This window comes from Dasypus novemcinctus, chromosome 1 (assembly GCF_030445035.2).
Source record: "Dasypus novemcinctus isolate mDasNov1 chromosome 1, mDasNov1.1.hap2, whole genome shotgun sequence".
NCBI classification, from domain to species: domain Eukaryota; kingdom Metazoa; phylum Chordata; class Mammalia; order Cingulata; family Dasypodidae; genus Dasypus; species Dasypus novemcinctus.
This window is the reverse complement of record NC_080673.1, coordinates 68,358,943-68,386,479: the sequence shown is the minus strand read 5'-3', so window position 1 is coordinate 68,386,479 and position 27,537 is coordinate 68,358,943. Positions and strand designations below refer to the sequence as shown.

Below are 27,537 nucleotides of genomic sequence, written 5' to 3'. Positions count from 1 at the left end.
TTCCCTTTTTTATTTTAAAAATTTTAAATCTGAAACCTCAACCAGGTATTCTTTACGGATGGAAACATCTGATTTTAGAGAGACCCTAAAGATCACCAAACAATTACTCGGATGTAATAAAAGCTATAAGTGGGAAGCGGTTGTGGCTCAACAGATCATCTTCCTACCATATGGAGGGTCCAGGGCCTCCTGGGTCGGTACCAAGGGCCTCCTGACCCATGTGGTAAATGGCCCATGAGCAGTGCTCCCTGCATGCAAGGGCCACGCAGGGATGTGCCCCACATGCAAGGAGTACACACCGCAAGGAGAGCTGCCCACGCCAAAAAAGCACAGTTCACCCAGGAGTGGTGCTACACACAGAGAGGAGATGCAGCAAAAAAAAAAAAAAAAGGGGACAGATTCCCAGTGCCGCATGACAAGAATGCAAGCAGACACAGAAGAACACACAGCAAATGGATAGAGAGCAGACAATGGGGGTAAGGGAAGAGAAATAAATAAAACAAATCTTAAAAAAAAAAAAGCGACAAGAAAAAAACTCTTTTTTCAAAGTAAGTTTATTTGGACCACGTGACAGAATATATCACAAGACCATGTCTACCCTAACTCAAGGATCCTGCAATCTATCTGGAAAGCAAAAAAACCAGAAAAAAGCAAAAAGGATTTTGAGGAATCTCAAATGTCCCAAAATCCATTCACTCAAGCTCATGGACTTGACTCATAGCAGAGCTCTTTGGTCCTCAGTCAGAGCTTCCATTTTCTAACTAGACACAATTCTATTATTAGCATAGATACGTGGGTTCCCAGTGCATAGCAGATTATAAATCATAAAATGAATTTGGGAGTACAAGGGTTTCTGACAGCAACAAAAATAACAAAAACATGATAAGGGCTAGTCTGCCAGGAATACAATCAGCAAAAAACAAACAAACAAACAAAAACACCTAAGAAGCAGACATAGAACTTGGATAGCACTGGAGAATGCATTAGTATAGAAGCAAATAATCCCATACCCATCAATGGGTCCTGACTAATGATCTCGAGTAATCAATAAAGATAAAATTGCAACCCGTATATTCTATTTAGTAAATCAGGGACCAGAGAAATAAATTTTCCAAAGGCGTTCAAAAAGAAAGGTTAAAAATAAAGTTTTGATGCTTAAGAGGGAAAAATGAGGAAAAATGAACATGGTCCTAGACAACTGAAGCTGAACTATTCATTAGGCAATTTACTTGATATAATTATTACATGCTCCAAGTAAAATGATACTTAACTCCCTTTCCTAAAAGTAAAAATACGTACTTAATTGCATAAAGACAAACTAACAGATTCACCAGGATTATAAGGGCCAAAATATCGACATGCCATCCCTTAAATGCTTAAAATTTCGTCTTTATTTGTACATTTGGCACAAGACAAAGGTGAGTTCATACGACAGATTCACTTGCTAGCAAAGTATCAAGAAGCTATCAGGTAGGTCAATACTAAGACCCTATCTTCAAGTATCGCTTAAAAGCGTCATTTTGGAACTTTCATGAAACGTGGAAAGGGATCAGCTGTAAAGGGTCATATGGCGAATGCAGTGGTTTGGCTGCAGCTACACTGATGCATTCAAAGAGGCGGCTTGGGTTTCTTTAACCATTTCACCTGAGCCCCAGATACACTGCATGCATGGGCAAACGCCGCTCCTACGCAGTGAGCGTGCATCTCCCGGCTCGCGCAACCTGGGGCAGGCGGGTCCCACCGCCCAGGAACCCGCAGAGTAGCTAAGGTTTGGGTTGCTGCGATTGACACCCGGAAGGGAGCCAGTTCTAACAGCGCGGGAGGGGTGAGGGGTCTTCCAACATCCGCTCACCTGCTTCCGGGTGTCGGGCCGCCTAAAAGCGGTTCTTCCTCAGCCTCCATCCCCGTGCCGGCCTTAGTTAGAGCCACAGCATGCAGCCAACTCTCGCGACACCACCTGTTCCCTCACAGTCCTGGCCACTAGAAGTTGTCGAAACCAGTCTGTAAGTGCGCCTGCGTGCTCATTGGCCAGAAGGGGGCGGAGCGCCCCGGGGATCTAGAGGGGGCTACGCTGGAGGCCGCACGCGCGCGGCTGGGCGGGGTGGGGGCGGGGCCGCGGGGCCCCTTTCCTGATGGCGTCTGGGTCAGCGCTTCTCTGCCTGGCGTAGCGCGCGGTAGAGAGCTGAGGGCGAGGGGGCGTGGTCAAGCGGTAGACCGCCCCGGGATCAACCGCCTCCCTCGACTTCGCTCTTTGAGGCTTTTAGCGAAGGGTCTATTACTGGAGAGGCTGAAGCGGCTGCTAGGGAGGTTCGGAGGGAACCAGAAGGCCGTGAGTCCCGGGAGCGAGGACGCTGCTCGGCAGCAGGCACCCGCCTAGCGGCTGGTAAGTAAGTAGCCGAACCAGGTCGGGCTCCCCTCGGTCTTTTGGCGCCCTGCGTAAGTGCCGGGAGGTAGGTGCTGGGGGCGCCGGACGCGGACGGAGGCCCGGAACTAATCTGGGGGCGCGAGGAAAGGCCTAGGAGCTTGGCGAGGCTGGAGGCCGGGACCCGCTCCTGTCCGCCAAGGTTGAGGTGGGCGGCGCGGCAGACCCTTGCCTCTGTGGAAGGTGAAGGTGGCTGTGCGCTCTTTTGCTGGATTAGCTGCAAAGGCACCTTGCCCGTGTCGCCTTGACACTTCGAAGGCTGGAGGTGGGGTCCTGCCGCTCAACCTGCTGGACCCCGGACCCGCACCCCACTGCCCACCGCTCGGACTTGGCCTTCAGCTTTGCAAGATGGCATTCAGCAGAGCCTGGTGTTTTAACTTGGGGGTAGAAATGCAGCTCCTTTCATCAAAGATGACATTTTTAGAATATATGTTACAGGGTTTTCAGTTGATCTTGATGCAGTTCTTTTCTGGTCGCTCCATATTAACATCTAATCCCTACAACAAGCAGACTTGTAGGCTAGTTGGTAGCAGCTGTCATTATGTCTCATAATTACAGTTTTATTAGCAATCGATACAGTCTCATGTGATTTCATTTGATCACATTGCTTCTATGTGATAGAGCAGACACATTTTTATTTTACAGAAAACTGAGATCCAGAAAAGTTAATAACTTACTCAGAATCAGTCGGTGTGGAAGTGGCAAAGTTGGGATCCAGACTGAAGTCTTTTCAACTAGAAGTCTCTATGTGAGGTCTTATTTTGGTTTAACATTGTGTTGGTATAATATGCCATCACCTTTGATCTTCATCTCCTTTGTGACCTTTTTGTATTTATCTACCAGGCACATTCCACTGGTGAACAGCTAAACTTGAAATCTGCTTTCTCTTAGCTCAGAATTATCCTCTGAATTCAGACTTGACATTTTGTGCTTGGATTCATTCTTGCAAATCCATGTTTAATAGCTCACAAAAACCTATCAGATTTCTGTGATGGGTTCCAAGGAAATACATAGTTAGAAACTTTAGGAATTTACTGCATAACTTTGTACAAAGCTTTTCTGTGTCATCTTAGGAACATATGCACACGGACGGAGCACCCAGAGTAAACATTAAAAGCCTGTGGAAAAGAGGAGCTGAGTTTGAAAAGAGATTCTTTGCTGAATGATTCACACAAGGATATGTGGCAGCCCACCTGCTAGATTTCCTTAGATGACTGCTCAAAACAAATATCTATCGCCCCAAAAGAAAACCCAAATAAGTAAACATCCTCTTTTTCTGTTCTTCTTCAATGTCAGATTAAAAGAAATTAAATTTGTTGAGCTAAGATGGTAGGTTTTAACAGTGAATATCTGGGGCGTCTAGACCCTTTCTCAGCTACTTTAACTTGTATCAAATAAGAATGATTTAAAAGTGGGGAAGCGGTCTTGGCCCAGTGGTTAGGGAGTCTGTCTGCCATTGAACCCCGGGCCTCCTCGACCCGTGTGGAGCTGGCCCACGTGCAGTGCTGATGCGCTCAAGCAGTGCCCTGCCGCGCGGGGAAGGGAGGGAGCCCCACCCGCAAGGAGTGCGCTGCGTAAGGAGAGCCGCCTTACTCAAAAGAAAGTTCAGCCTGCCCAGGAGTGGTGCTGCACACACAGAGAGTTGACGTGTGACGCAGCAAGATGACGCAATAAAAAGCACAGATTCCCATGCCGCTGACGACAACAGAAGCAGACAAAGAAGAACACGCAGCAGATAGACACAGAACAGACAACTGGGGCGGGGGGGGGGGGGGGGGGGGCGGGGAAAGAAATAAAATAAATCTTTAAGAAAATAAAAGTGAAGTTTCGGGGCGCAGATGTGGCTCAAGCAGTTCGACGCCTGCCTCCCACATGTGAACGCTTGTGCTCGATTCCCAGATGCCTCCTCAAGGAAGAAAACCAAATAACAGGCAAAATAAGCTGGAGGGCCAACTCAGGGAAGCCATTGTGACTCTTGTGAGGTCCTACTTGTGAGGTCCAGAGTTTGGTCCCCAGCCCGGTACCTAAAAAAGAAAAAAATTACAAGATAAAAAATTGGGCCTGCATTTTTTTATGGAATAAAATTCTTGTACATGATGGTATTTTTAAAAATTTTGTTTATGCCTTTGAGATAATATCTACTATTTGAGGACACAGACCCTGAAAAATATTAGGGTTGACCTGTTTAAATTCTTTTGTACCAGAGTAATAGGAGATAAAAGTTCTAGATGGAATAATAGACATTAAGGGCCACTTTAGAAATAGAGCTTATTTCTAGGAAAGTCTTCTCCTTGGCATGATACTGGAACTTCTATTTTTGTTTCACTTTGTTTATCCCTTTTGTGTTAGCTATATTAAAGCATAGGTGGCATCATGTCAGTTTGGCTTATTACATACTTCATTAGTGGGTCCTATTTCTGCAGAAGTTCACTGCTTTCAGTAGGACTGATCTGGAGGCTTGAAGCATCCTGCGTGGCTCCGGGGCTCCAGATTGTGTCTCCTCTTGGGAAACTAGTTCTTTCTAGCAACTTTGTCTTTATTCTGGGCTTGGATTATTATCTGTCTTTGGTTGTACTGGATACTCCCAACCCAGCTAGCATTGCCTAGAAAGCCTATGTGTTTAGAGCATCCCAAGAAAACGTGGTCTTTTATATTGTTCTTGGGAATGAAATGGGAGTTAAGATTTACGTAACTCCAAACCTACGGGGTTCACTGGAACCAAATTTACAGTAAACTGCGTATGTGTTTGATTTGTTTTCCTTTGTGCATTAGTCAGTGGTTTACTGGCAGGTAAATATAGCAAGGAGTATTCTGGCTCTAGATTTGGAATGCTGACTTTTGTGACCTGTAATACACAGAAGTAAAATGATTTGGTAAGCCTTTCTTGTGTAGGAATAGCTAAACAATTTAGTCACATAATATAGTGCTTTATAAAATATTTGAAAAGTTGATATTCTCAGGTCCTTTTCTATTTCTCTTACAACTTTGTACTTCTGTGATATTTGTCTTACTTTGTTTTTAATCTATTACCTACCTAAAAGAATATTGCAGTTTAGAAAAATGGAATGTCTCATGAGCAGTTTGGTACTTTTCTTCTTACTGTAAAATATGAGTGTGTCATTTTTTCTTTAAATTAACATAGAATCTTATTACCATTGATACCATGGTTGTTACAAAAGAAGACACTGACTCCAGTCTTTTTCCTTCCACCATAGAGAAAATAAATGGCCTATAATATAATAATATAAGGACAAGGAAGTCCTATGTTGTAATGATATGTCACTGTTCACCTGCAGTTTAATAAATACACATAAAAAATGAATCAGGGCTGTATATTTTAACAATTTCAGAAAGGCCCAATGAATGAAAATTAAAATCATTGTCAGTCATTCAGAATCATCTCTTCTCATGCTATAGAACCCCCCTGAAGAGGACTATATATCTAAATATATCCACATGAATATAAACAATTAAAATTGTTTAACTTTTTAAAATGTCCATATGTTGGTCTTCTAAATTCTGTTTACATCTGTAAATATTAGATGTGGGGTAGTATTCAGTAAAGCAAAATCCGATTGTCTTAAAAAAATAATTATGATTGTATTTTAACTACCTTTAAAATTTTGTGGAAATTAGGTTTTTTTGAGGTACTGGGGCCGGAAATTGAACCCAGGACCTCATGTGTGAGAAGCTGGTGCTCAACCACATTGGCTCCCTTGAGTTGTTTTTTTCGTTTGCTTGTTTGTTTTTGTTTTTTTAGGAGACACCAGGGATTGAACTTGGGACCACCCGTGTGGGAAGCAGGCACTCAACCACTTGAGCCACATCTGTTCCCCCAAAATTAGTTTTATCTCTTGTTCTTGAAGTACCTGTATAACATACTTGATTTTGCCTCTTGATACAATACAACCTATAAATATGTATTATGTGGTCCTTTACAGAAAAAGTTTGTGGGATCCCTCTTCTAGTCTAATATAACATTGTTATTTTAAAACACTATTTGGAAACATACACAATAGAAATTAAAATGTTATGTTCATATCATCTAGCATTTTTCCATAAGGACTTCTACTAGGTATTATTTTATAGCTCCTGTCAGCAATTGGATATGTGTAGTAAATGTTATTTTTTTAACACTTTTTTTCATTTTCAGACCAATGTTCTTTCCCAATTAGCTATACTATTAATGTTGTCTTAGAAAAGCATTTTTATTACATATAATCAGAAGCCTGTTTTTAAGACAGAGTTATGAAAATGTTTAGGATAGTATGGGTTAAGAAGCTTAATCCTGTAAGAGTAGTAATGTGTATGGAAATTTCATACTTAATGACTTGTGATCTTGAGTTTCCGATACAGTTTAGCTTGGAAGAAATTGGGAAAATGGCACGGCATGGTGGAGAGATGCATATTCCATCACAGAAATGTCTCTCCTAAATATTTGATACATTCGTTTCTGAATTGCAATTCTAATACAAAACTTCTAGGTTAGAGGGAAAACGTAGAATAACTTGCCATTATGTATTAGTAATAGTCATCTAAAGAGAAAATGTAAGGAGGGAAGTGGATGTGGCTCAAATGATAGAGTGTCTGCCTACCACATGAGAGGTCCAGGGTTCAAACCTAGGGCCTGTGGGGGTGGGCAGAGAAGGGGAGAGAAATAAATAAAAAAGTAAATCTTTAAAACCAAACCAAAACAAAACAGAACAAAAAAAAAGCAACCCAGGGCCTCCTGGCCCTTGTGGTGAGCTGGCCCATGTGCAGTGCTGCCACGTGCAAGGAGTGCTGTGCTGCGCAAGAAGTGTTCCCTGCATTGAGACGCCCCACGTGAAAAAAGTGCAGCCTGTCCAGGAGTGGTGTCGCACACACAGAGAGCTGACGCAGCAAGATGGTGCAACAAAAATAGACACAGATTCCTGGTGCTGCTGAGAATGCAAGTGGACACAGAAGAACACACAGTGAATGGACACGGAGAGCAGACAACGGTGGGGGGGGAGGGGAGAGGGGGAGCAGAAGGGGAGAGAAATAATTAAAACAAAAAAGGGTCATCTGTGCTGTTGCATGTGTTAGAACGTCATTCATTTTTATGAATTAATACTCCCCAGTATGTAGAATTTGACATTTTTGAAAAATTGAATCATATACTTAACTGCAATGGGTTGGGGAGTTCTGTTTTATGTGATGAGATGGATTGGTTTTGATTCTATAAACATCTAAGAAAACGTGTAGAAGATATTTTAAACATATAAAATAATGGATTGGCAAAAGCTTTATGCTGTATATCTGTTGGGTAAAGAAGGGCTTAAAATCCTAACTATGGAGAATTATTTTGAATCTGTAAAGTCAATAACCAGTCTCCACTGGATATGTGTTAATGATAGCATGACATGTTTCCCGCCAATTTGACATCCTCTTCTCCATTCCCCGGCATGCTATATTTTAGCACATCACTTTTTTCATATCTCCCTCTTTGTGTTTGCATGTCTTTGGTCTGCCTAACTAAACTATTCTTCCTTAATTTCTCAATTAAAACTTGTCAATTTGTATGAGACCTTTCTAGTTCCTTACTAGCACCTTAAATTGAACCATCACATCACATAAAAAAATTGTTTATTCATTTTGTGACAATTCAAGTTGTATACTTGGGATTTTTACAATTTGAAGTTATACTTTAATTTAAAAAAATTACTTAGAGGTAAACTGCAACAACAGTAAAAGCAAATAAGCCTCAAAACTGGCAAACTCCTATATCTTCACTTGGGAAAATTTTTCTAAGCTTTCTTTTCCTTCAGCCTTATTTAAAGTTCTACAGATGTTTGCATGATATAATTTTCCTTGTTACTGTGATTTCAGTTCTGGATGTTCATATGTCAGACAATAATAGTACTTACACCTTGGCTGAAAGGCAACAGCTGAAAATTATTAAGCAAATTACCATTAACATGACATCACATAGTTATAAAATATGTGGAAAAAAGATAAAAAATGAAAGAAAACAATAAAATATGTGGAGAGGTATAATAGAGGAAACTTAAAAAATGTATATAGTTTCATTACAAACTAACAGTTTTTCAGTGGGAGATAGTCATTTAAGAGGTTGGTACTATAAGAAGAAGGGGTTATTTTTTCCTCTACAAAGTTAAATTGAAAAAAGATAGGTTTTAAGTTATAGCTAATAAAGAAAATGATAACTTGATATAATGGTGACAGAAGCTGTGTGTAAATTCTTATGGAATTTGATCATTGTGATGGTTAGGCTACCCTGATATGGCACCATTCACTGCAGTGATCAGTGTGCCACCTGGAGGCAGATAGATTACATTGGACCACTTCCATCATGGAAAGGGCAGCGATTTGTTTGAACTGGAATAACCATATACTCCAGATATGGGTTTGCCTTCCCCGCATGCAGTGCTTCTTCCAAAACTACCATCTGCAGACTTACTGAATGCCTTATCCACCATCATGACATCCTACACAGCATTGCTTCTGATCAAGGAACCCATTTCATAGCAAATGATGTGTGGGAATGGGCACATGCTTAAGGAATCCACTAGTCTTACCATGCTCCCCATCATCCTGAAGCAGCTGGATTGATAGAACTGTGGAATGGCCTTTTGAAGACTCAATTACGGCACCAAGTAGGTGGCAATACATTGCAGAGCTGGGGCAGTGTTCTCCAGCATGCTGTATGCTCTAAATCAGCATCCGCTATATGGTGCTGTTTCTCCCATAACCAGCATTCATGGGTCCAGGAATCAAGGGGTGGAAATGGGAGTGGCACCACTCACTATTATCCCTAGTGATCTACCAGGAAAATTTTTACTTCCCATCCCTGCAACCTTAAGCTCTGCTGGTCCACAGGTCTTAGTTCCATAGGGAGGAGTGCTGCCACAAGGAACACAACAACAATTCCTTTGAACTGGAAGTTAAGACTGCCACCTGGCCACTTTGGGCTCCTCTTACCTCTGAATCAACAGGCAAAGAAGGGAATTACTGTCTTAGCTGGGGTGATTGATCCTATCAAGGGGAAATAGGACTGTATCTACATAATGGGGGTAAAGAAGAGTTTGCCTGGAATAAAGGAGATCCTCTAGGGCATCTCTTTAATACTACCATTCCCTGTGATTAAAGTCAATGGAAAATTGCAGCAATCCAATTCAAGCAGGACTAACAATGGTCCAGAATCTTCAGGAATGAAAGTTTGGGTTACCCCACCAGGCAAAGAACCATGGCTAGCTGAAGTACTTGCTGAAGGTAGAGCGAACATGGAAGGGCTAGTGGAAGAAGGAAGTGATAAATATGAAATTTGACCATGTGACCAGTTATAGAAGTGAGGATTGTAATGGTCATGAACATTTCTTCCTTGTTTTCTTATGAGTATGTATATAATACAAATACCTTTTTCTTCCCTAACCTTTTCCCTTATTATATGACCTAAATTGGATTAGTTTCATGTCATAGTATTTAAAGATGTCAAGTTTAATAGTGAATATGACCCAAGGACTTGAACCCATTTCTGGAGGGAATTAGTGCTCTTCTGGTTGCACGCAGGACTGTTGAATATTGTTAGGCAGAAATACATATATATATCTCTCTTGTTGATTTTATTTAGAGACCAAGTATCATTTAAGGTGATGTGTACAGCCACCACATTGACAAGGGGTAGACTGTGATAGTTAGGCTAATGTGTCAACTCGGCCAGGTAATGGTGCTCTGTTGTCTGGTCAAGCAAACCATGAGCTAATTGTAATACAAGGGCATTTCATGGACTTTAATCATCAGTGAGTTGATTGCATAGACGGCTGGTTACTTTATAATCAACTAAGGAGATTGCCATCAGCAATGAGTGACATCTCATCCAGTCAGTTAAAGGCCTTAAAAGGGGAAGTGATTTCAGCATTCAGAGAGAGAATTCCTATTTCTGCTTCAGATAGCCCCCATCTCCTGGGAGCTCATCAGGGACCTTCATCGGAGCCCCTGGTTTGCAGCCTACCATGTGGAATTTGGATTTTTGCATCCTCATCATCGCATAAGACAATTTTATAAAATCTCATACCATTTACAGGTATCTCCTGTAAGTTATGTTTTTCTAGAAAACCCTGATTGATAGTCATATTTAAAGGTACTTATAATCAGTCTTAAAAACATTAAGGGATGGAGCAGATATAGCTTAAGTAGTTGAGTGCCTGCTTCCCATGCATGAAGTCCCGGGTTCAATCCCTGGTACCTCCTAAAAACAAAGAAATGAAAAAACAAACTCTCATTGGGGTGTACATGTAGCTCAGTGGTTGAGTGCCATCTTCCCATGTATGAGGTCTTCGGTTCAATCCTTGGTACCACCTAAAGCAAAACAAAACCTTAAGGGAAATCATCTTTTGGAGCTTGATTTCAATTCTTTTTTTTTTTAATTCCCTCCTACCCCACCCTGAGATGACTCCCTCATCTATCTGGGAGGAGGTACTGGGAACTACTCGGGACCTCCCATGTGGGAAGCAGGTGCTCAACTGGTTGAGCCACATCCTCTCCCCCCTTATATTCTTGACATAAAATTATCTGAAGTATTTCTTTTTTTTTTTTTTTTTTAAAGATTTATTTATTTATTTAATTTCCCCCCCTCCCCTGGTTGTCTGTTCTTGGTGTCTATTTGCTGTGTCTTGTTTCTTTGTCCGCTTCTGTTGTCATCAGCGGCACGGGAAGTGTGGGCGGCGCCATTCCTGGGCAGGATGCACTTTCTTTCACGCTGGGCGGCTTTTCCTCATGGGCGCACTCCTTGTGCGTGGGGCTCCCCCACGCGGGGGACACCCTTGCGTGGCAGGGCACTCCTTGCGCGCATCAGCACTGCGCATGGCCAGCTCCACACGGGTCAAGGAGGCCCGGGGTTTGAACTGCGGACCTCCCATATGGTAGACGGACACCCTAACCACTGGGCCAAAGTCCGTTTCCCTGAAGTATTTCTTAGTGCTTCTAAAGAATTCTAGGAATCCAGTTGTTCTTTGTGGTTCCTTTATTTTCTATTTATTACTGCAAAAAGAATGGTAATAATCATTGACTATAGCTATCTCTAAAACTAAGAATATGACCATAAACTCTGACAACATAGAATTTATGTAATTTTTTAAAAGTTGGAAGCTGAAGAAAAAGATGGTAGAAATTAGTGAAATATCAGATTTTCTCAAATTTCACAACCAGGAGGGTCAGAAGATATCATTTAAAGCTGATATATAGGGCTTATAGATGTAAGTATATTTAAAGGTATAAGAAAAAAACCAACTAGAATTAGATGGTGGAAGCAAATACATCAATCATTATTTATTGTAAGAAGTCAGAAAATACTATATAGACTTTTAGTATTTAAAAACGTTATAAAGCTATTGTTGCTATTACTAGTAGGCATATCACTTAAATTTGAAAAGTGCTTTACATATATTAATTCATGTAATTCTTACAAAAATTCTGGGAGGGTTGTCATTCCTATTTTACAGATGAGTTTCATGAAGTTGAATGACTTGCTCAAAGTTACATAGTAAAGATTTCACCAGGAGTTTGGCTCTAGAGTCTGTGCTCTTAAATATTATGATATAGAGGATCTTAAATATATCTCCTTTAGATTATATGGACACACAAAGTAAATGTGGAACAAATGATGAACAATTTAAAAAAATCTAAAGAAGCAATAAGACTAGGAGTTATACAGAACTAAGATAAAAAAAATCATATTAATAATATAGCTGAGTTGAATTCATTTGTATGACACAGGAAATCCAGTGGTAGGAGATGGACTGTGGTTAACAGGTTAAATACAAGAATGTTTTCTCATGAATGATAACAAATGTATTTTATTACTACAGGCTGCTAATAGTTGGATGGGTTGGGGGAAAAATATACCAAATGTAAGATATGGGCTATGAGAGAGCAGATGTGACTGAAGCAGTTGAGCTCCTGCTTCCAAAGTGGGAGGTATCGGGTTTGGTTCCCAGTGCCTCCTAAAAACAAACAAAAAACAGACAACAAGCAAACAATGAAAAAAAAAACAAAAAAACAACTCAGGGTAGCCGATGTGGTTCAGTGGTTGGGTGCCAGCTTACCACCCACATATGAGGTCCCTGATTTGATCCCTGGCCCCAGCACCTCAAAAAAAAAAAAAAAAAAAAGGGCAATGAGCTATAGTTAATAGTAATATTTTAACGATGCTGTTTCATAGTTTGTAACAAAAGTTTCACAACAATGCACGGTGGTGGTTGTGGGGTGATGTTTGGGAGTCCTGTATGATGATATTCATGTTTGTTTTGTAAGTTCACAACTTTCACTATATACTTACTGTTTATGTATATTCATGTATGAATGGTATATTTCAATAAAATTTTAAAGTTTACCATCATAATATAAATTAAATACAACTGTTTAAAGATAAACAGAAGGTAGAGGGAAGTGGACTTGGCCCAATGGATAAGGGGTCCGCCTACCACACGGGAGGTCCACAGTTCAAACCCCGGGCCTCCTTGATCTGTGTGGAGCTGGCCCATGCACAGTGCTGATGCGTGCAAGGAGTGCCGAGCCACGCAGGGGGATCCCCTGCATAGGGGAGCCCCACGCGCAAGGAGTGCGCCCCATAAGGAGAGCTGCCCGGTGCAAAAGAAAGTGCAGCCTGCCCAGGAATGGTGCCGCACACACGGAGAGCTGACACAGCAAGATGACACAACAAAAAGAAATACAGATTCCCAGTGCTGCTGATAAGGATAGAAGTGGTCACAGAAGAACACACAGCGAATGGACACAGAGAGCAGGCACCTTGGGGGGGGAAGGGGAGAGAAATTAATAAAATAAATCTTAAAAAAAAAAAAAGAAGGTAGACTTACATATCCTGAAATAGAAAAAGATTTGCAGATGTTTATAAATAAGTAGGGGGAAGAAGAATGAGGGTAAAATCTATATAATGTAATTGTTCTCTTTTGTGTTTAAGAAAACACAAACCCTAAAATGTGTGTACATATGTAAATGGATAGAACAAAGGCTCTCATATATACATTATTATCAGTGGTTATCTTTTGGGAGGGGGGGATGCTTGGCAGAAATCTCTGCTTTACTCTGTATTCTGAATCCTGCCCCAATATGTGTTACATTATGTATTAATAGCAGTTTGATATTGTTTATGAATTCCAAAACTTGGTATTGGATTATCTTTGTAACGTAGTCTGTTCCTCTGGGCATATTAGATTATATTGGATTCAGAGGTTTCACTTTCACTTGATTATTAAATAATGATTAAGACTTTGATTGGGCTACCGTCAGTAGGATGTTGAGTCCTCATCCCCTTGGTGAGTGGGGACTCAGAGGAACCGCCTCTCAGAGGAGGGAGTTGAGAGTTTTATATGCTGGAGCACCAGGAAGTAAACACACAGAGAAACTGATACTTGAAAAAAGAGAGAGAGCTCTATTACACAAAGCAGAGGTCCCAGGAAGAGAGACAAGCTATTCCCCTGGTAGTTACAGCTGACCTTGTAAAGAGAACAAAGCAACTGAGCCTGGAGAGAAAGGAGCCCTGGGAGAGAGACGAGACTTATCCCAGCCTACAGCTGATATTGGGAGAAGGTGGGCCCACAGAGCCTTAAGAAGGCTGGAAGAGGAACCCAGGAAACCTGAACCCTTGTAGATGTCGGCAGCCATCTTGCTCCAAAATGTGGCAATAGATTTTGGTAAGGGAAGTAACTTAAGCGTTATGGCCTGGTAACTGTAAGCTTCTACCCCAAATAAATACTTTTTATAAAAGCTAACAGGTTTCTGATATTTTGCATCAGTATCCCTTTGGCTGACTAATAAAACATTACTTGTGTAATTTATTTTTTAAAGCATGTATAGGTAAATAATGTCAACAAGAAAAAGGTCAAGAGGAGCAGATCTAACTATAGCACTTAGATATCCCTGAAAAGTAGAATTAGATATTCTTTTCTTCCTCTTTATTATATATACTTCTGTATTGTTCTGAATTTTAAAATTTTGCAGTGCATGTGTTTTAATTAATAAAGTTGTGATCGTTTTCTGTTGTCTTTCCTCTTATATAAATTATTTGTGTCCTTTGCCCACTAACTGGATATTTTTCACAAATTTCATTGGAACACAGTGCATGAGTGGAGTTTAGGAGGTATATGATTTTAATGAGTTTTGAAATTTAATGACCTAGCTATTCTTGTCATTAAGGTCTTAGCTTAAATGTTATCTCCTTAGTAAGTGAGACATCCTTTGATTGCTAGAGGAGCCCTCTAGTTGTTATCACATTTTCTTTTTTCCTTCATTATAAGTGCTTTTTATCATCTTCCCCTGAGTATTTCTTCAGTTTTTTTTTTTTTTTTAACCATTTGTTTCCTTGTACTACAGTGTAAGATCCAAGAGAGCAAGAGCCTGTCTTGATCATTCTTGTAGCCCAGGGCCTAAAATAAGTATAGTAAGGACCCAATAAATAATTGTGGAATGAGTGAAGTAATGCTCATTCTTAAAAATTTAGAATTTTTTTATTAGGGTATCTAATAATTTTTTTAATTTTTCATTCACTGTAGTGTACTAGAAAGGCAGTATAGGAGCGTCATCGTTAAGAATTCTAGTGCAGTTCTCGGAGGCCGGGTATGTGCGGCCCCTGGAGTAGGGGTTCTAGATCCCCGCCGCGAGATGAGGAACCTGGGGCCACAAGAGGTGAAATGATGAGTTATCCAAGCCATACAGCTAATTAAGTACCAGAGCTAGGGGTGGAACTCAGGTTTCCTGCCTCCCAAGATTGTTAAAATGAGTCTGCGGAAGCAAACCCCCAGTGACTTCTTAAAGCAAATCATAGGACGACCAGGTGTGGTAAAATTAAATTCTGGAGTGGATTATGGAGGGGTACTGGCTTGCCTGGATGGCTACATGAATATAGCCCTGGAGCAGACAGAAGAATATGTGAATGGACAACTGAAGAATAAGTATGGGGATGCATTTATCCAAGGAAACAATGTGCTGTACATAAGTACACAGAAGAGAAGGATGTGAAGGCACCAGAGGAGCAGTATTTTTCATACTTGGATATATTTTTTATGAAATGGTGTTTTTTTATTTTTTATTTTGGCTCTTTTGTTTTCATAATGGTGATTTTTCACTGAAGTGGGATAAAGGTATCAAATTGTTGGATTTAATTGTAAAAAATTCTTTCACATTGATGTCCTTTTACCTCTAGTGTAAAGAAAGCAAAAATAATTTATAAAAAGATATAAAGTCTAAAAAAAACAAAAAAGAATTCTTGCGCATTGTGCCTAGGATTGAATCTTTGCTCTGCCTCCCATTAGCAGTGTGACCTGGGATAAATCACCTATCCTTACTGTACCTCATTTTCCTCATCTGTAAAATGGGGATAATGGGTCCTGCCTCATAAAGTTGTTGGGAAGCTTGAATGAGAGAGAGAGAGAGAGAGTGTACACGCACACGTATACATGTTTGTTTTATTTTTCTTTTTTGAGGTACAGGGGCTGGGGATTGAACCTGGGACCTTCTATGTGGAAAGCCACCACTCAGCCACTGAGCCCCATTGGTTCCCCTGAGTTGGTTTTTTCATTTGCTTGTTGTTTATTTTTGTTTTTTAGGAGGCACTGTGTACAAACCAGGACCTCCCATGTGGGAAGCAGGTGCTCAGCCACATGTGCCACATCTACTCTCCTAGTTTTAAAAATATTACCTGGCAGATATACTATACTACATAAGCGTTAACCATTACTTTGTTATCCAACAAATATTGGGTAATTCGTACCTGTTAGTCACTATGCTGAGGATGGGAAGGAAGATCCTGCCCTAGAGGAATTCACACATTATTCATAGGGCACTGCTTTATCTTTTTTACTTTTATCACTGTTCTTTTTTCCCCACACATCTCTTATTCCCAAGGATATAAAATTGAGGTTCAAAGTTCTCAATTTTTAAGTTTTTCTGATATTTAAAGAAATACTTAAGAAGTTGACTTGCAAGTATTGATGAAAATAAATATTTTAAAGTCATTTTAAATTTTGTTTCACAGATGTTTGATTGCTACTAATGGGTGTGAGCAAATTAGATATTCTATACCGGAGACTTCTCCTCACAAAACTTTTTATCAGAGGATGGGGAAGGCCAGAGGACCTCAAAAGGTAAGCATTTTTTCTGAATACTTGTTCTGAATTTACTGTTTTAGTAAATATTTAAAAATTGTATTTGTTATAAAATCCTGAAAATTATCCTGAAAATTAAGCCTTAAAAAATGAAGTAATTACCTTTGCCTTTTTATTTTTAAAATTATTTCCCTTAAGTTTTAGCCTATGTAATAAACATTTAACTATTTTTAAAGAAATTCAGATTTTTAAATAAAGAACTTTCAGAAACAAACTAGATTTTTAACTTGAATAATTATTAAGCTGATTAGAATTGTGTGTAGTTCAGGGACTATGTTTTCTTGAGTACCCTGCATTTGTAATGTCTATAAAACTGGGATATATTGTAACTCATGGGAAAAATCCAGATTTAAGATTAATTTTTAGGATTGGAATCTTCAATTTTGAGTCCTGTCTATTACTTTCTGAACAGTGTTATTTCCATATATTTCTGAAGCAAAGCATCTAGTTTAAAAAACAACTTTCTCTTCAATGATTAAAATTAAATTTTAGCATGATTTGTGAACTAGATTTGCTAATTTTTATCATTATTAATCTAATTGGGTTAATAGGTGGTGTAAAAGGTGATTTTTTTTTCTTTTTCATACTCTTTTTTATTATAGATTATTTGAATTCAGAAAGATGATTGGAAATCGAGAAAGATGCCAGAATCTGGTTTCAAGTGATTATCCAGTATACATTGATAAGGTATTAAAAGAAATGCAATTATGGAACTTCTGGTTATTGTTTTCTTTTTTCTCTTTATTTATTTGTAATGTTGCATTCAAAAAATATAAGAGGTTCCCATATACCCCTCACCCCTCCGAACTTCTGGTTAAACATAAGTATGTGGCAAGAATAGATTGGGTGTTGGAATATAATAACAATGAACACTAATACATAAGTGCAGTATGGATTTTTTAATTTGATACTTTTAAAATGCTGTTTGTGCTATAATTGGATATTTATAATAACAATATTCATATATTTGGGAGCATGTAGTTAGTACTTGACTAAATATAAGGAAACATTTAGGGCTGGATCTGTCTAAGCCTCAATTTGTACCTTTTATGTTTAGGAAGGTTTGTTTTATGTTTAAATTATTCAACATTATATTACAGAAGAATTGTAAGTATTAAAGAGGAGTATTCTGGTTGGAAAATCAGTACTTGGGGGAAGTTATTAGCAAACAATTGTTAAATAACACCAGGGAAATGTTATGAGATATAGTTAATTGCTAAGAGAATGATAGATTGAAATGCTGTAAAACCAGAGAAGATAATATATTTGAAATTGTTTTGCTTTTAAACAACTACATATGTGTCTGTAAAATATTTCTAGGTTTATATAATTGGATACTTTGAGATGTTATTGGGGGTTATACAAGTGGGTCAGCTTCATTCACATTTCAACCAAATGCACTTCAACCAAAATAATTCTACTTTGATTTATTTTATATATTGGATATCTTTAGAAGATTTCATTTTTTTCCAAAGAGTTCCACTATTAAAAACAAAGGTTTAAAAATGGGAACCTTCTTCCATTCCATATATCTGCCTGTTCTATATCTTCTAGGTTTAGAATATTTCTCTCTGACCCTTGCTAAGTATTTCTATTTTCCACATAATTTTTATTTATTTAAAAATTATAGACTTGAGAGTAGATGTGGTCAAGCGGTTGAGTGCCTTCTACCCACATGGGAGGTCCTGGGTTCAGTTCCCAGTGTCTCCTAAAAAAACAAAAACAAAAAAACAACAAGCAAAACAAACAAAAAGACTAACTCAGGAGACCTGATGTGGCTCAGTGGTTGAACGCCAGCTTCCCATATACGAGATCCTGGGTTCAACCCCTGGCTTCCAGTACCTCAAAAAAAAAAAAAAATTATAGACTTAAAATATACAAATATGTTTTCTTTAAAGCATACCAGGTAAAAATCAAAAGTCTCTCTTAATCTGTGACCCTTTATTTTTTATTTATTTACTTATTTTTTAGGTGGTACCGGGATCAAACCCAGGGCCTTGTATTTGGGAAGCAGGCACTCAACCACTGAGCTACACCCATTCCCCAGAAATCTGTGCCACTTTAAACCACCAAATTGTATTTTCCTCCTCAGGGACAATTCTGTAAACATTTTGGAATGCTTTCTTACAAACTCCCCACCCACCCCCTGATTTTTAAAATTTGAGATATTCACATACCATAAAATTCACCCTTTTAAAGTACACAATTCAGTGATTTTTAAAGTATATTCCTAAAATATGTAACCACCACTACCATCTAATTTCATAACATTTTCATTTCCCCCCAAAGAAACCTCAAAACCATTAGCTGTCACTCCTGATTTCCCCTTCCTTCTAGGCCCTGGCTACCACTGGTCTACTCTGTCTCTATGAATTTGACTGTTCTGGATGTTTTATATATGTGGACTCATACAATATTTGTCTTTTTGTGTCTAGCTTCTTTCAATTAGCGTAATATTTTCAAGGTTCATTCATGTTGTAGCATGTGTCGGTTCTTCATTACTTTTTATGACTGAATAATATTCGATTGTATTATACAGCACTTTTTTTTTTTTAATCTATCAATTGATAGACATTTGGATTGTTTCCACTTTTTGCTATTAGGAATAATGCTGCTCTGAACTTTTACATACAAGTGTTTTTGTGGATCTATGTTTTCAGTTCTCTTGAATGTATTCCTATAGGTGGAACTGCTGGGTTACATGGTAACTTTCTCTTTGCTTAACTTTCTGATGAGCTGTTAAACTTTTGTAAAAGGACTGCACCATTTTACATTCCCACTAGCAGTGTGTAAGTGTTCTAGTTTTTCTACATTCTCACCTGTTTTTGCCCTAGCCATCTAATGAATGTGGGGTGGTATCTCTCTTTTTTTTTTTTTTTTTTCCCGGACGGTGCCAGGGATTGAACCCTGGACCTTGTACCTGGGAAGGAGGCTCTCAACTACTGAGCTATACCCACTACCCTACGCTCTGTGATTTTGATTTGCATTTCCTTAATGACTAATGATTAAGGAACATCTTGATGATTAATGAACATCTTTTCATATGCTTATTTATTGGTATATATTTATTTGTATATATTTTTTGAGAAATACTTATTCAGATCCTTTGTATGTTTTCAAATATGGTTACTCTTATTTTTAGTTCTATCTCGCTTGATTTTAAAATCTATATTATGTATATAATATGATGTGTGGCTCTAAAATTGTTTTTTTTTTTATAATAAATTGCCAGCTATCCCAACATTATTTATTGAATCTTTATCCCCTTTCACATTCACTTGTGCTGCCTTCTTTATCAAATTATTTATTCTTCTAAATTATACAAGAAGAAAACTTCAAAACTATATATAAGAAGCATAAAAGTAACTAAAAAGGAAACATTTCTTAGATTAAAAATTTAATATTATACAGATTTTAAGTCTCCTTAACAAGTTTTTAAATGCAGTGCAATTCTAATAAAATATTCAGTTAAAATTTGACTTAAAAACTACTAAAATTATTTTGGGAAAATACAGGAGGATGTAATCAAATCAAGAATATTCTGAAAAAGAGTGATAAGGAAAGACTAGTTCAGTCACATATCAATGGGTATTATAAAGCTGCATTTATCAACACAGCATGATATTGGTACGGAAGTAAAATTGAGGCTGGTAAAATTAAATAAAGGATTGACAGTAATTTGCAGAAATTTATGAAAATTTAGCACATGATAAAGATCGTTTTTGTTTGTTTTTTTGAAGTACTGGAACTGGGAAAGGAACCCGGGACCTCATATGTGGGAAGAGGCACTCAACCACTGAGCCACATTGGCTCACTAAGGATAGTATCTACATTGAATAACAATGTAGATTATTCAATAGCATTGATGCAAATGACTAGCAATATGGGTTTTTAAAGGTACATGTATTCAGCATCAACAAGTATGTTTTTTGTTTATTATTTTAATGAAAATAACTGATGCTTTATTACTAATTTTGACTATTGACCCAAAATAGATTTTTTTCATGTTAAAGAAATAACTATTTGAGGAGAAAATAATTTTAGGTATTGAATGTTGCTAGCAAATGCCTTTTCCATATAAGCAAATATCCTGTTTTTCCTTATTTAATCTGTTGTCATAATTTATTATATCAGTGGACTGACCGATATCAAGCCAATCTAACATATTTGATGTCAACTCTTAATTGTGTTAAATTATTCTTATAATTTGTTTGTAAATTTTTGTCCTCAGTATTGTTTTTATATTGTTGATTTATTTAATTATTTTAATTGGTATTTTATTTTGGGTTGTTGCATCACAGTGTATGAATGAGAATGAGATTTATTTATCGTTTATTTTCCCAACGAGACTGAGCTGTGTGTGGGGAAGAGCCATGTCTTTAAAAATCACAATGGTAAAAACTATATGCAGTAGGCAATGAAATTTTTAATATTAATATAACTGAATATAACTTTTTTTTTTTAAGATTTATATATTTATTTCTCTCCCCTTTCCGCCCCCCCCCCCCGCCCCAGTTGCTGTTCTCTCTGTCCATTTGCTGTGTATTCTTTGTCTGCTTCTGTTGTTGTCAGCAGCACAGGAATCTGTGTTTCTTTTTGTTGCATCATCTTGTTGTGTCAGCTGTGTGTGTGGTGCCATTCCTGGGCAGGCTGCACTTTCTTTCAGGCTGGGCAGCTCTCCTTATGGGGCGCAGTCCTTACGGGTGGGGCTCCCCTACGCGGGGACACCCCTGCGTGGCACAGCACTCCTTGCGCCCATCAGCACTGTGCATGGGCTAGCTCCACACGGGTCAAGGAGGCCCAGGGTTTGAACCGCAGACCTCCCATGTGGTAGACGGATGCCCTAACCACTGGGCCAAGTCCGCTTCCCTGAATATAACTTCTTTAGAACAACATCTGTGGTAGACCAAGTCATTTTAGACTACATGCATACATCTTATTCTGCTTTGCTTTTAGATTGAAGAGCAGTCAGACTGTAAGATCCTAGATGGCCACTTTGTTTCTCCCATGGCCCACTATGTGCCTGATATCATGCCAGTTGAATCTGTTATTGCAAGGTAAGAATTTTGTCCAGAAAGCCAATTAAACGAGTAAGTTATATATGTTTATTTAAAGTTATAATAATATGTATGTGATGTTACTTAAAATTACTTAGCAGGAACAAGACAGCTCTAAATTATTGAAAAGGCTGAAACTCTTAAGCTGTTTTAACTCTTCTAGGAGTGTATTGAAGCATTGTTTATAATTGCAAAAACATGGGCAATGCCTAAATGTTTAGCAATAGGATATTAGTTAATTTTCCATACTTGAATACTATTATTGACTTAGAAATATGATCACAATATATGGAAGTTTAAGAAGGTACTACAAAAGATTGTTTAGTTCCAGTTTTGTAAATACTCAAGCACGCACATATACACAAACACAGAAGTTTCCAAGGCTATATATGAGTGTGCCAGCCCTGATTATCTCTGATGGAGATGTCCTTCAACACATAAATGGATAAACAAAATGTGAAATATAGCTACAGTTGAATTTATTCAGATTGAAAAGGAATGACATTCTGATACATGCTACTACATGAACCCTGAAGACATCATATTGAGTGAAATACAAGGGACAGATATTGTATGATACTACTTACTTATATGAAATAGCTAGAAAATGTAAATCCTATAAACAGACTACAGGTTGGGAGGATGAGGAAGATTAGGGGGATAATGCATAATGGGTGCAGGGTTTCAGTTTGTGGGAATGGGAAAGTTCTGGTAGTAGATGGTGGTGAGGGTATCACAACATTCTGAATGAGATTAATCCCTCTGAATTTTAAGTTAAGGGTTGGTTGAGATGGGAAAGTTCATGTTTTATATATATGCCGAAAATTAAAAAAGAGAGACTAAAGAGACAATAGTAACTAAATATAATTCATGGTCCTAGACTAGATCTAATAATGCAGGTGAAAATGCCAAAAGGACATTACTAGGAAATATAAAAAAATTAGAATATGGAATATAGACTGTAAGCTTTATACCAATGTTAAATTATCTGAACCTGATAACTGTACTTAAGGTGGTTGCATAAGTGAATATCCTTGTACTTAGGAAAAATACATGGAAGTGTTCAAGGAGTATGATGTATACAACCTACTGTCAGATGTCTAGAAAATAGATACAGCAAAATGTTAAAATTTGGTGGATCTGGGTGTGGGGTATGTTGGAGTTCTCTATGTGGATTTTGTGTTATTTTTGCAACTGTCCTGCAAGTTTGAAATTATTTTAAATTAAAATATTTATTAAAAAAAATTTCATTGATGATGATGCTTATAAGTATGTATGAAAAATCCTTCAATCAAGAAAACATTATTTTTTAATGGAAACATACTTAAACTTTTACGTGAGTGAATTGGAATCCTGAATTAGTCAACTTATAAAATTTGAACTAACAGAATAGCAATTTGATAGATCTGATTTAACTAGACAGATGTCTATTATTTCACTATCACTGAAGTATTATTTTCAATTTGTATTTTTTTCTGTTAATTCATTAAAAATTAAAGCCAAGCATTATCTTATAGAGAAAAGAACTAGGACTCTGGAATTAAACAGATCTGGAATTGGACGCTTGCTCCACTATTTATCGTCTAGGGAACTTTTTTCAGTTTCTTAATATCTCAACCAGACTTTATAAAATAAGAATAATAATACTTATCTCATATTGCTATTAAAAGAAATGAAAATAGTGTGCAGGGGATATAAAGAGCATTAAATAAATACATAGCTTTTTTCTTTAGATGTAGCCTGTAGGCTATTGGATATAGAAGAAAAATAAATTTTAGGTTTCTAGATGTCATCAGTTCAATTCTTGGAACTGTATCCCCTTCTTGTACATTCTCCACCTTATCTGGAAAGCCATGCAGGTTACAAGTGTAAAAAAAGGGGGGGAATCTTGTGCTTGACTCATTCTAAGACATAACCCTCAACAACTGTTGGGAATTAAGAGTTCTTCACAGCTGGTGATAGGAATAGAAAAAATGGATGAGTTATATATGCAGTGGCATATTTTTACAGCATAAATTATTTTTGTGAAATATAAATTTGCAATCATGCACATTGAGAACTTTCCCCTATCATTTTTGTGTATCAATTTATTTCATTGCATTGAAAAATTAGAAATCACAAATACGAAAAAAAAAAAAATTACTGCAATTCCACCAAGAAGTAATAATTACCATTTCATGCACATCATTCTAGACTTTTTCCTAAATATTCACATACAAATGTGCTTGTTTTCTCTTTTTGACCTAACTAATGACCTAATTAGTGAATATGCAGTCTGTCATCCTGCTATTGGCTACTTTGTATTCTGTACTGTGGCTCTATCATAATTTACTGATTCCTAATGGTAGACATTTAAATTGCATTGTCTTTCATTATTATTAATATCTTGTATACACCTCTTTGCCTACTTATCTCTTTTTTTGCCATAAATTGCTGAAAGTGAATATCTGGGTTGATGAGATTTGTACAGATGTTAAGACTTTTCAGGAAAGTTTAATTAGTTTAATTTACTTTCACCAGAGGTTTAGAGAATGCCTAAGTTCCTTGCCAACACAGAATATTGGCATCTTTTACATATTTACCAGTGGGATAGACTTTTATTTTTAAAATTTTCATTAAAGTAGTTATATGTTTACAGAAAAACCATGTAGAAAGTACAAAGTTTGGTATACCCTTCGCCATTCACAGTTTTCCCTATTACAATACCCTTCGCCATCCACAGTTTTCCTTCCCTATTACAAACATTTTGCATTAGTGTGGTACCTTCGTTACAATTAATGAAACAATATTAATATAATTATTAACTATAGTACATAGTTTATATCAAGGTTCACTCTGTGTACAGTTGTATGGGTTTTGAAATTTTTTATTCTTGTAACATATACAACCTAAAATTTCCCATTTTGACCATTTTAAGTATATAATTCAGTGGTGTTAATTACATTTGCAATGTTGTGCAACCATCACCACCATCCATTACGAAAACTTTTCTGTCACCTCAAACAGAAACTCTACCAATTAAGCATTAACTGCCCCTTTTCTGGCCCTCACTTCAGCCCCTGGTAACCTGTATTTTAATTCCTGACTATGAATTTGCATTGTAATTATTTCATATAAGTGAGAACAGTATTTCTCCTTTTATGTCTGGGGTTTTTCAACTCAACATGATATCTTGAAGATTCCACCACATTGTAGCATTTACCAGAATATTTCTTTTTATGGCTGAATAATATTATATTTTTTGTGTATACTACATTTTGTTTAATCATTTATCCATTGCTGGACACTTGGGTTTACACCTTTTGAGAATTGTGAATAAAGTCACTGTGAACATTGGTGTGTGAATATCTGTTCAGGTCCCTGCTTTCACCTGCCTGCTGATATCTTCTCTTTTGGTTATTCCTGCAGTGAACATGCTTCCATCCTGGGGGCTATGACAGGGTTAGGGCTGAGTAGTCCCATCCTAGCAGTCTTCCTTTGTCTCCTTCCAGGTTTCTTGGCCAAGTCTGCTCCCTGAGGGTCCACCAGCTCTCTGGGTAAGCCTGGCCAGTGGGTACCACACTGTCCAGGAAGGCAGTAGGCAGGTGCAGGCTTTTTGAGGACAAAGCTCTGTCCCCACTGCCATCATTTGCTTTCACAAATCTGCTTCTCCAATTTGTTTCCCTTTCTTCCAGGCTAAGTGTGTTGCTGGTTCCCTGCTCCCTTGGTTTTTACCTGCCCTCGCACTTGCCCCCTATCATGGTGGGTGAGGGGAGCTAGTACTGCAGCAGGCTGGCAGTCCATGGAGAGAGGGCTCTGGGAACATGTGCCCAGTGGTTCCATCCTCCCTTCCTAGGATGCGTATCTGAACTTGCATTTAAAAAAAGATTTTCTACATAGAGTAGCTCTTTGTACATTAAAAAAAATTGAAAAATTAATTACATGGTGTATGAGAAGTTTTGTATCTTGTATGCAAATGTCATGAATTCCACCAGAAAGCCACTCTGTTTTGGTCTCTGACTTTTTTTTAAAATTTATTTTTTATTAATTAATTTTTAATGTTGCATTAAAAAAATATGAGGTTCCCATATACTCCCCCCACCACCCTCACCCCACTCCTCCCATAACCACAACCTCCTCCATCATCATGGGACAGTCATTGCACTTGGCAAATACATCTCTGAGCACTGCTGCACCACATGGTCAATGGTCCACATTGCAGTTTACACTCTCCCCCAGTCCACCCAGTGGGCCATGGGAGGACATATAATGTCCAGAAACTATCCCTGCAGTACCATCCAGGACACCTCCAAGTCCTGAAAATGCCCCTATATCATATCTCTTCTTCCCATTCCCACCCTCAGCAGCTACCATGGCCACTTTCTCCATCTCAGTGCTACATTTACTTCCATTACTAATCACATTAGTTCCAGAATAGAGTATCAGTATGTCCACTCTAATCTATACTCTATACCTCCATTCTGTGGACCCTGGGATGGTTATGTCCACTCCACCTCTGTATCAAGAGGATACTTCAATTCCACTTGGATGATGGATGCAATTCTCCTGTTTGCAGTTGTAGGCACTCTTGGCTCCCTGGTGTGGTGGTTGACCTTCTTCACCTCCCTGTTAACTAGGTGGGGTAAGTCCAATAAACCAGAGGGTAGGAGTTGCAAGTCTGTTGAGGCTCAGGGCTGGCTATCACATGGAGAGTCCAGAGATTCAGGTCCCCTGAGTATACACTAAACCCCAGCACCAACCACAGGTCTGATAAAAGTGACAGGAGAGGCTTGTGAACAAAGATCATACCTGAGTCCAACTCCATCATACTGAGGACCACAAACTCCAAAGTAGGGCCAACTGACATGGCACTGAAGTCCATCTGCCATGACTATAGAACCTGTGGGTCTCTGTAGCCCTCAGAAGAACCAATACCTGGGGTTGTATCTACTTTAGCTGTCTCTGGGACTCTGCCGAGGTGTACATAAGGGCGACCTCTCTGATGACCTCCTGGCTCTTTTTTGGAGATTCATAGCCATATAAACTCATTTGTCCTTTCCATTTCCCCCTTTTATTCAGGGTCAAAAAGCATTTTTAACTCCTGGTATTACATGTGAGCTGAAATATTCTGCTGGTCTGAGTTGACCCTTTTATTCCAGGTCATTCTCTAGCTACATTATCAGCTGGTACTTGGTAGTAATCCCTCAGTGCCAGGGAGGCTCATCCCTGGGAGTCCTGTCCCACGCTGTGGGGGAAGGCAATGCATTTACATGCTGAGTTTGGCTTCGAGACTGGCCATATTTGAGTAACATGGAGGCTCACAGGAGGTAATTCTTAGGCACCCTGCAGCTGTAGGCCTAGTTCTTATTTCAGGCCCACAGGCCCACAGGCATAGTCATTAGCCTCAAGGGCTCACTGTTGGACCATCCTTCCTTATTGATCTTAGCCATTGCACTTGGAGGATTGTTGCTGTTCTATTAGGGAATGCAACAGAGCTCCACCAGCCAGGAACTCAGCACTCGCCCAGCCATTGTTCCCAACTGTAACCACTATGAAAATATCCGAACATTTTTATGCATCCCGCACATATGCCCTGGAGAACTCCCTCCCAACCATGCGCCCCCCACCAATAATACCCCATACCAGTATTCCATTTAAGGAGTGAGCAAATAATGTGAGAAAGAAATATATATATATGAGAGAATATAGATTGTATTGAAGAAAAAAGACAAGGCAGAATCAGTAGAAGGAAGGTAAATGAGGAGTACTTTGAGAGTGGGAGGAAGCAATATTCAATTCATGTGACTGAATGTAGATCCCTTAAATTTAGCCTTTTTCAGTCTGCCTTTCTGCTAGCCTCAGGTAGGTATCTGCCTTTTGAGATTTGCAGTTTGAAGCTTGAAGAGTGCCATTTTCA

General features: G+C 38.5%; 2 protein-coding genes across 4 annotated transcripts in view; one reads left to right on the top strand and one right to left on the bottom strand.

The window, feature by feature from the left end:
- MFSD8 (major facilitator superfamily domain containing 8) overlaps window positions 1-2,131 on the bottom strand; it is a 67,638-nt gene extending 65,507 nt beyond the window's left edge. For 2 of the 3 annotated variants that reach the window (XM_058292383.1, XM_058292399.1), the window contains exon 1: window positions 1,853-2,131. In XM_058292383.1, the coding sequence (XP_058148366.1) occupies window positions 1,853-1,902 (50 nt within the window). In that variant the 5' untranslated portion in view covers window positions 1,903-2,131. The remainder of the gene's footprint in view (window positions 1-1,852) is intronic. The other variant, XM_071214750.1, reaches the window with a different exon arrangement.
- A 124-nt stretch (window positions 2,132-2,255) lies between these two features.
- ABHD18 (abhydrolase domain containing 18) overlaps window positions 2,256-27,537 on the top strand; it is a 67,439-nt gene continuing 42,157 nt past the window's right edge. The window contains exons 1-4 of the mRNA XM_058292434.2: window positions 2,256-2,383; window positions 16,455-16,563; window positions 17,187-17,271; window positions 21,541-21,641. Of these exons, the coding sequence (XP_058148417.1) occupies window positions 16,472-16,563; window positions 17,187-17,271; window positions 21,541-21,641 (278 nt within the window). The 5' untranslated portion in view covers window positions 2,256-2,383; window positions 16,455-16,471. The remainder of the gene's footprint in view (window positions 2,384-16,454; window positions 16,564-17,186; window positions 17,272-21,540; window positions 21,642-27,537) is intronic.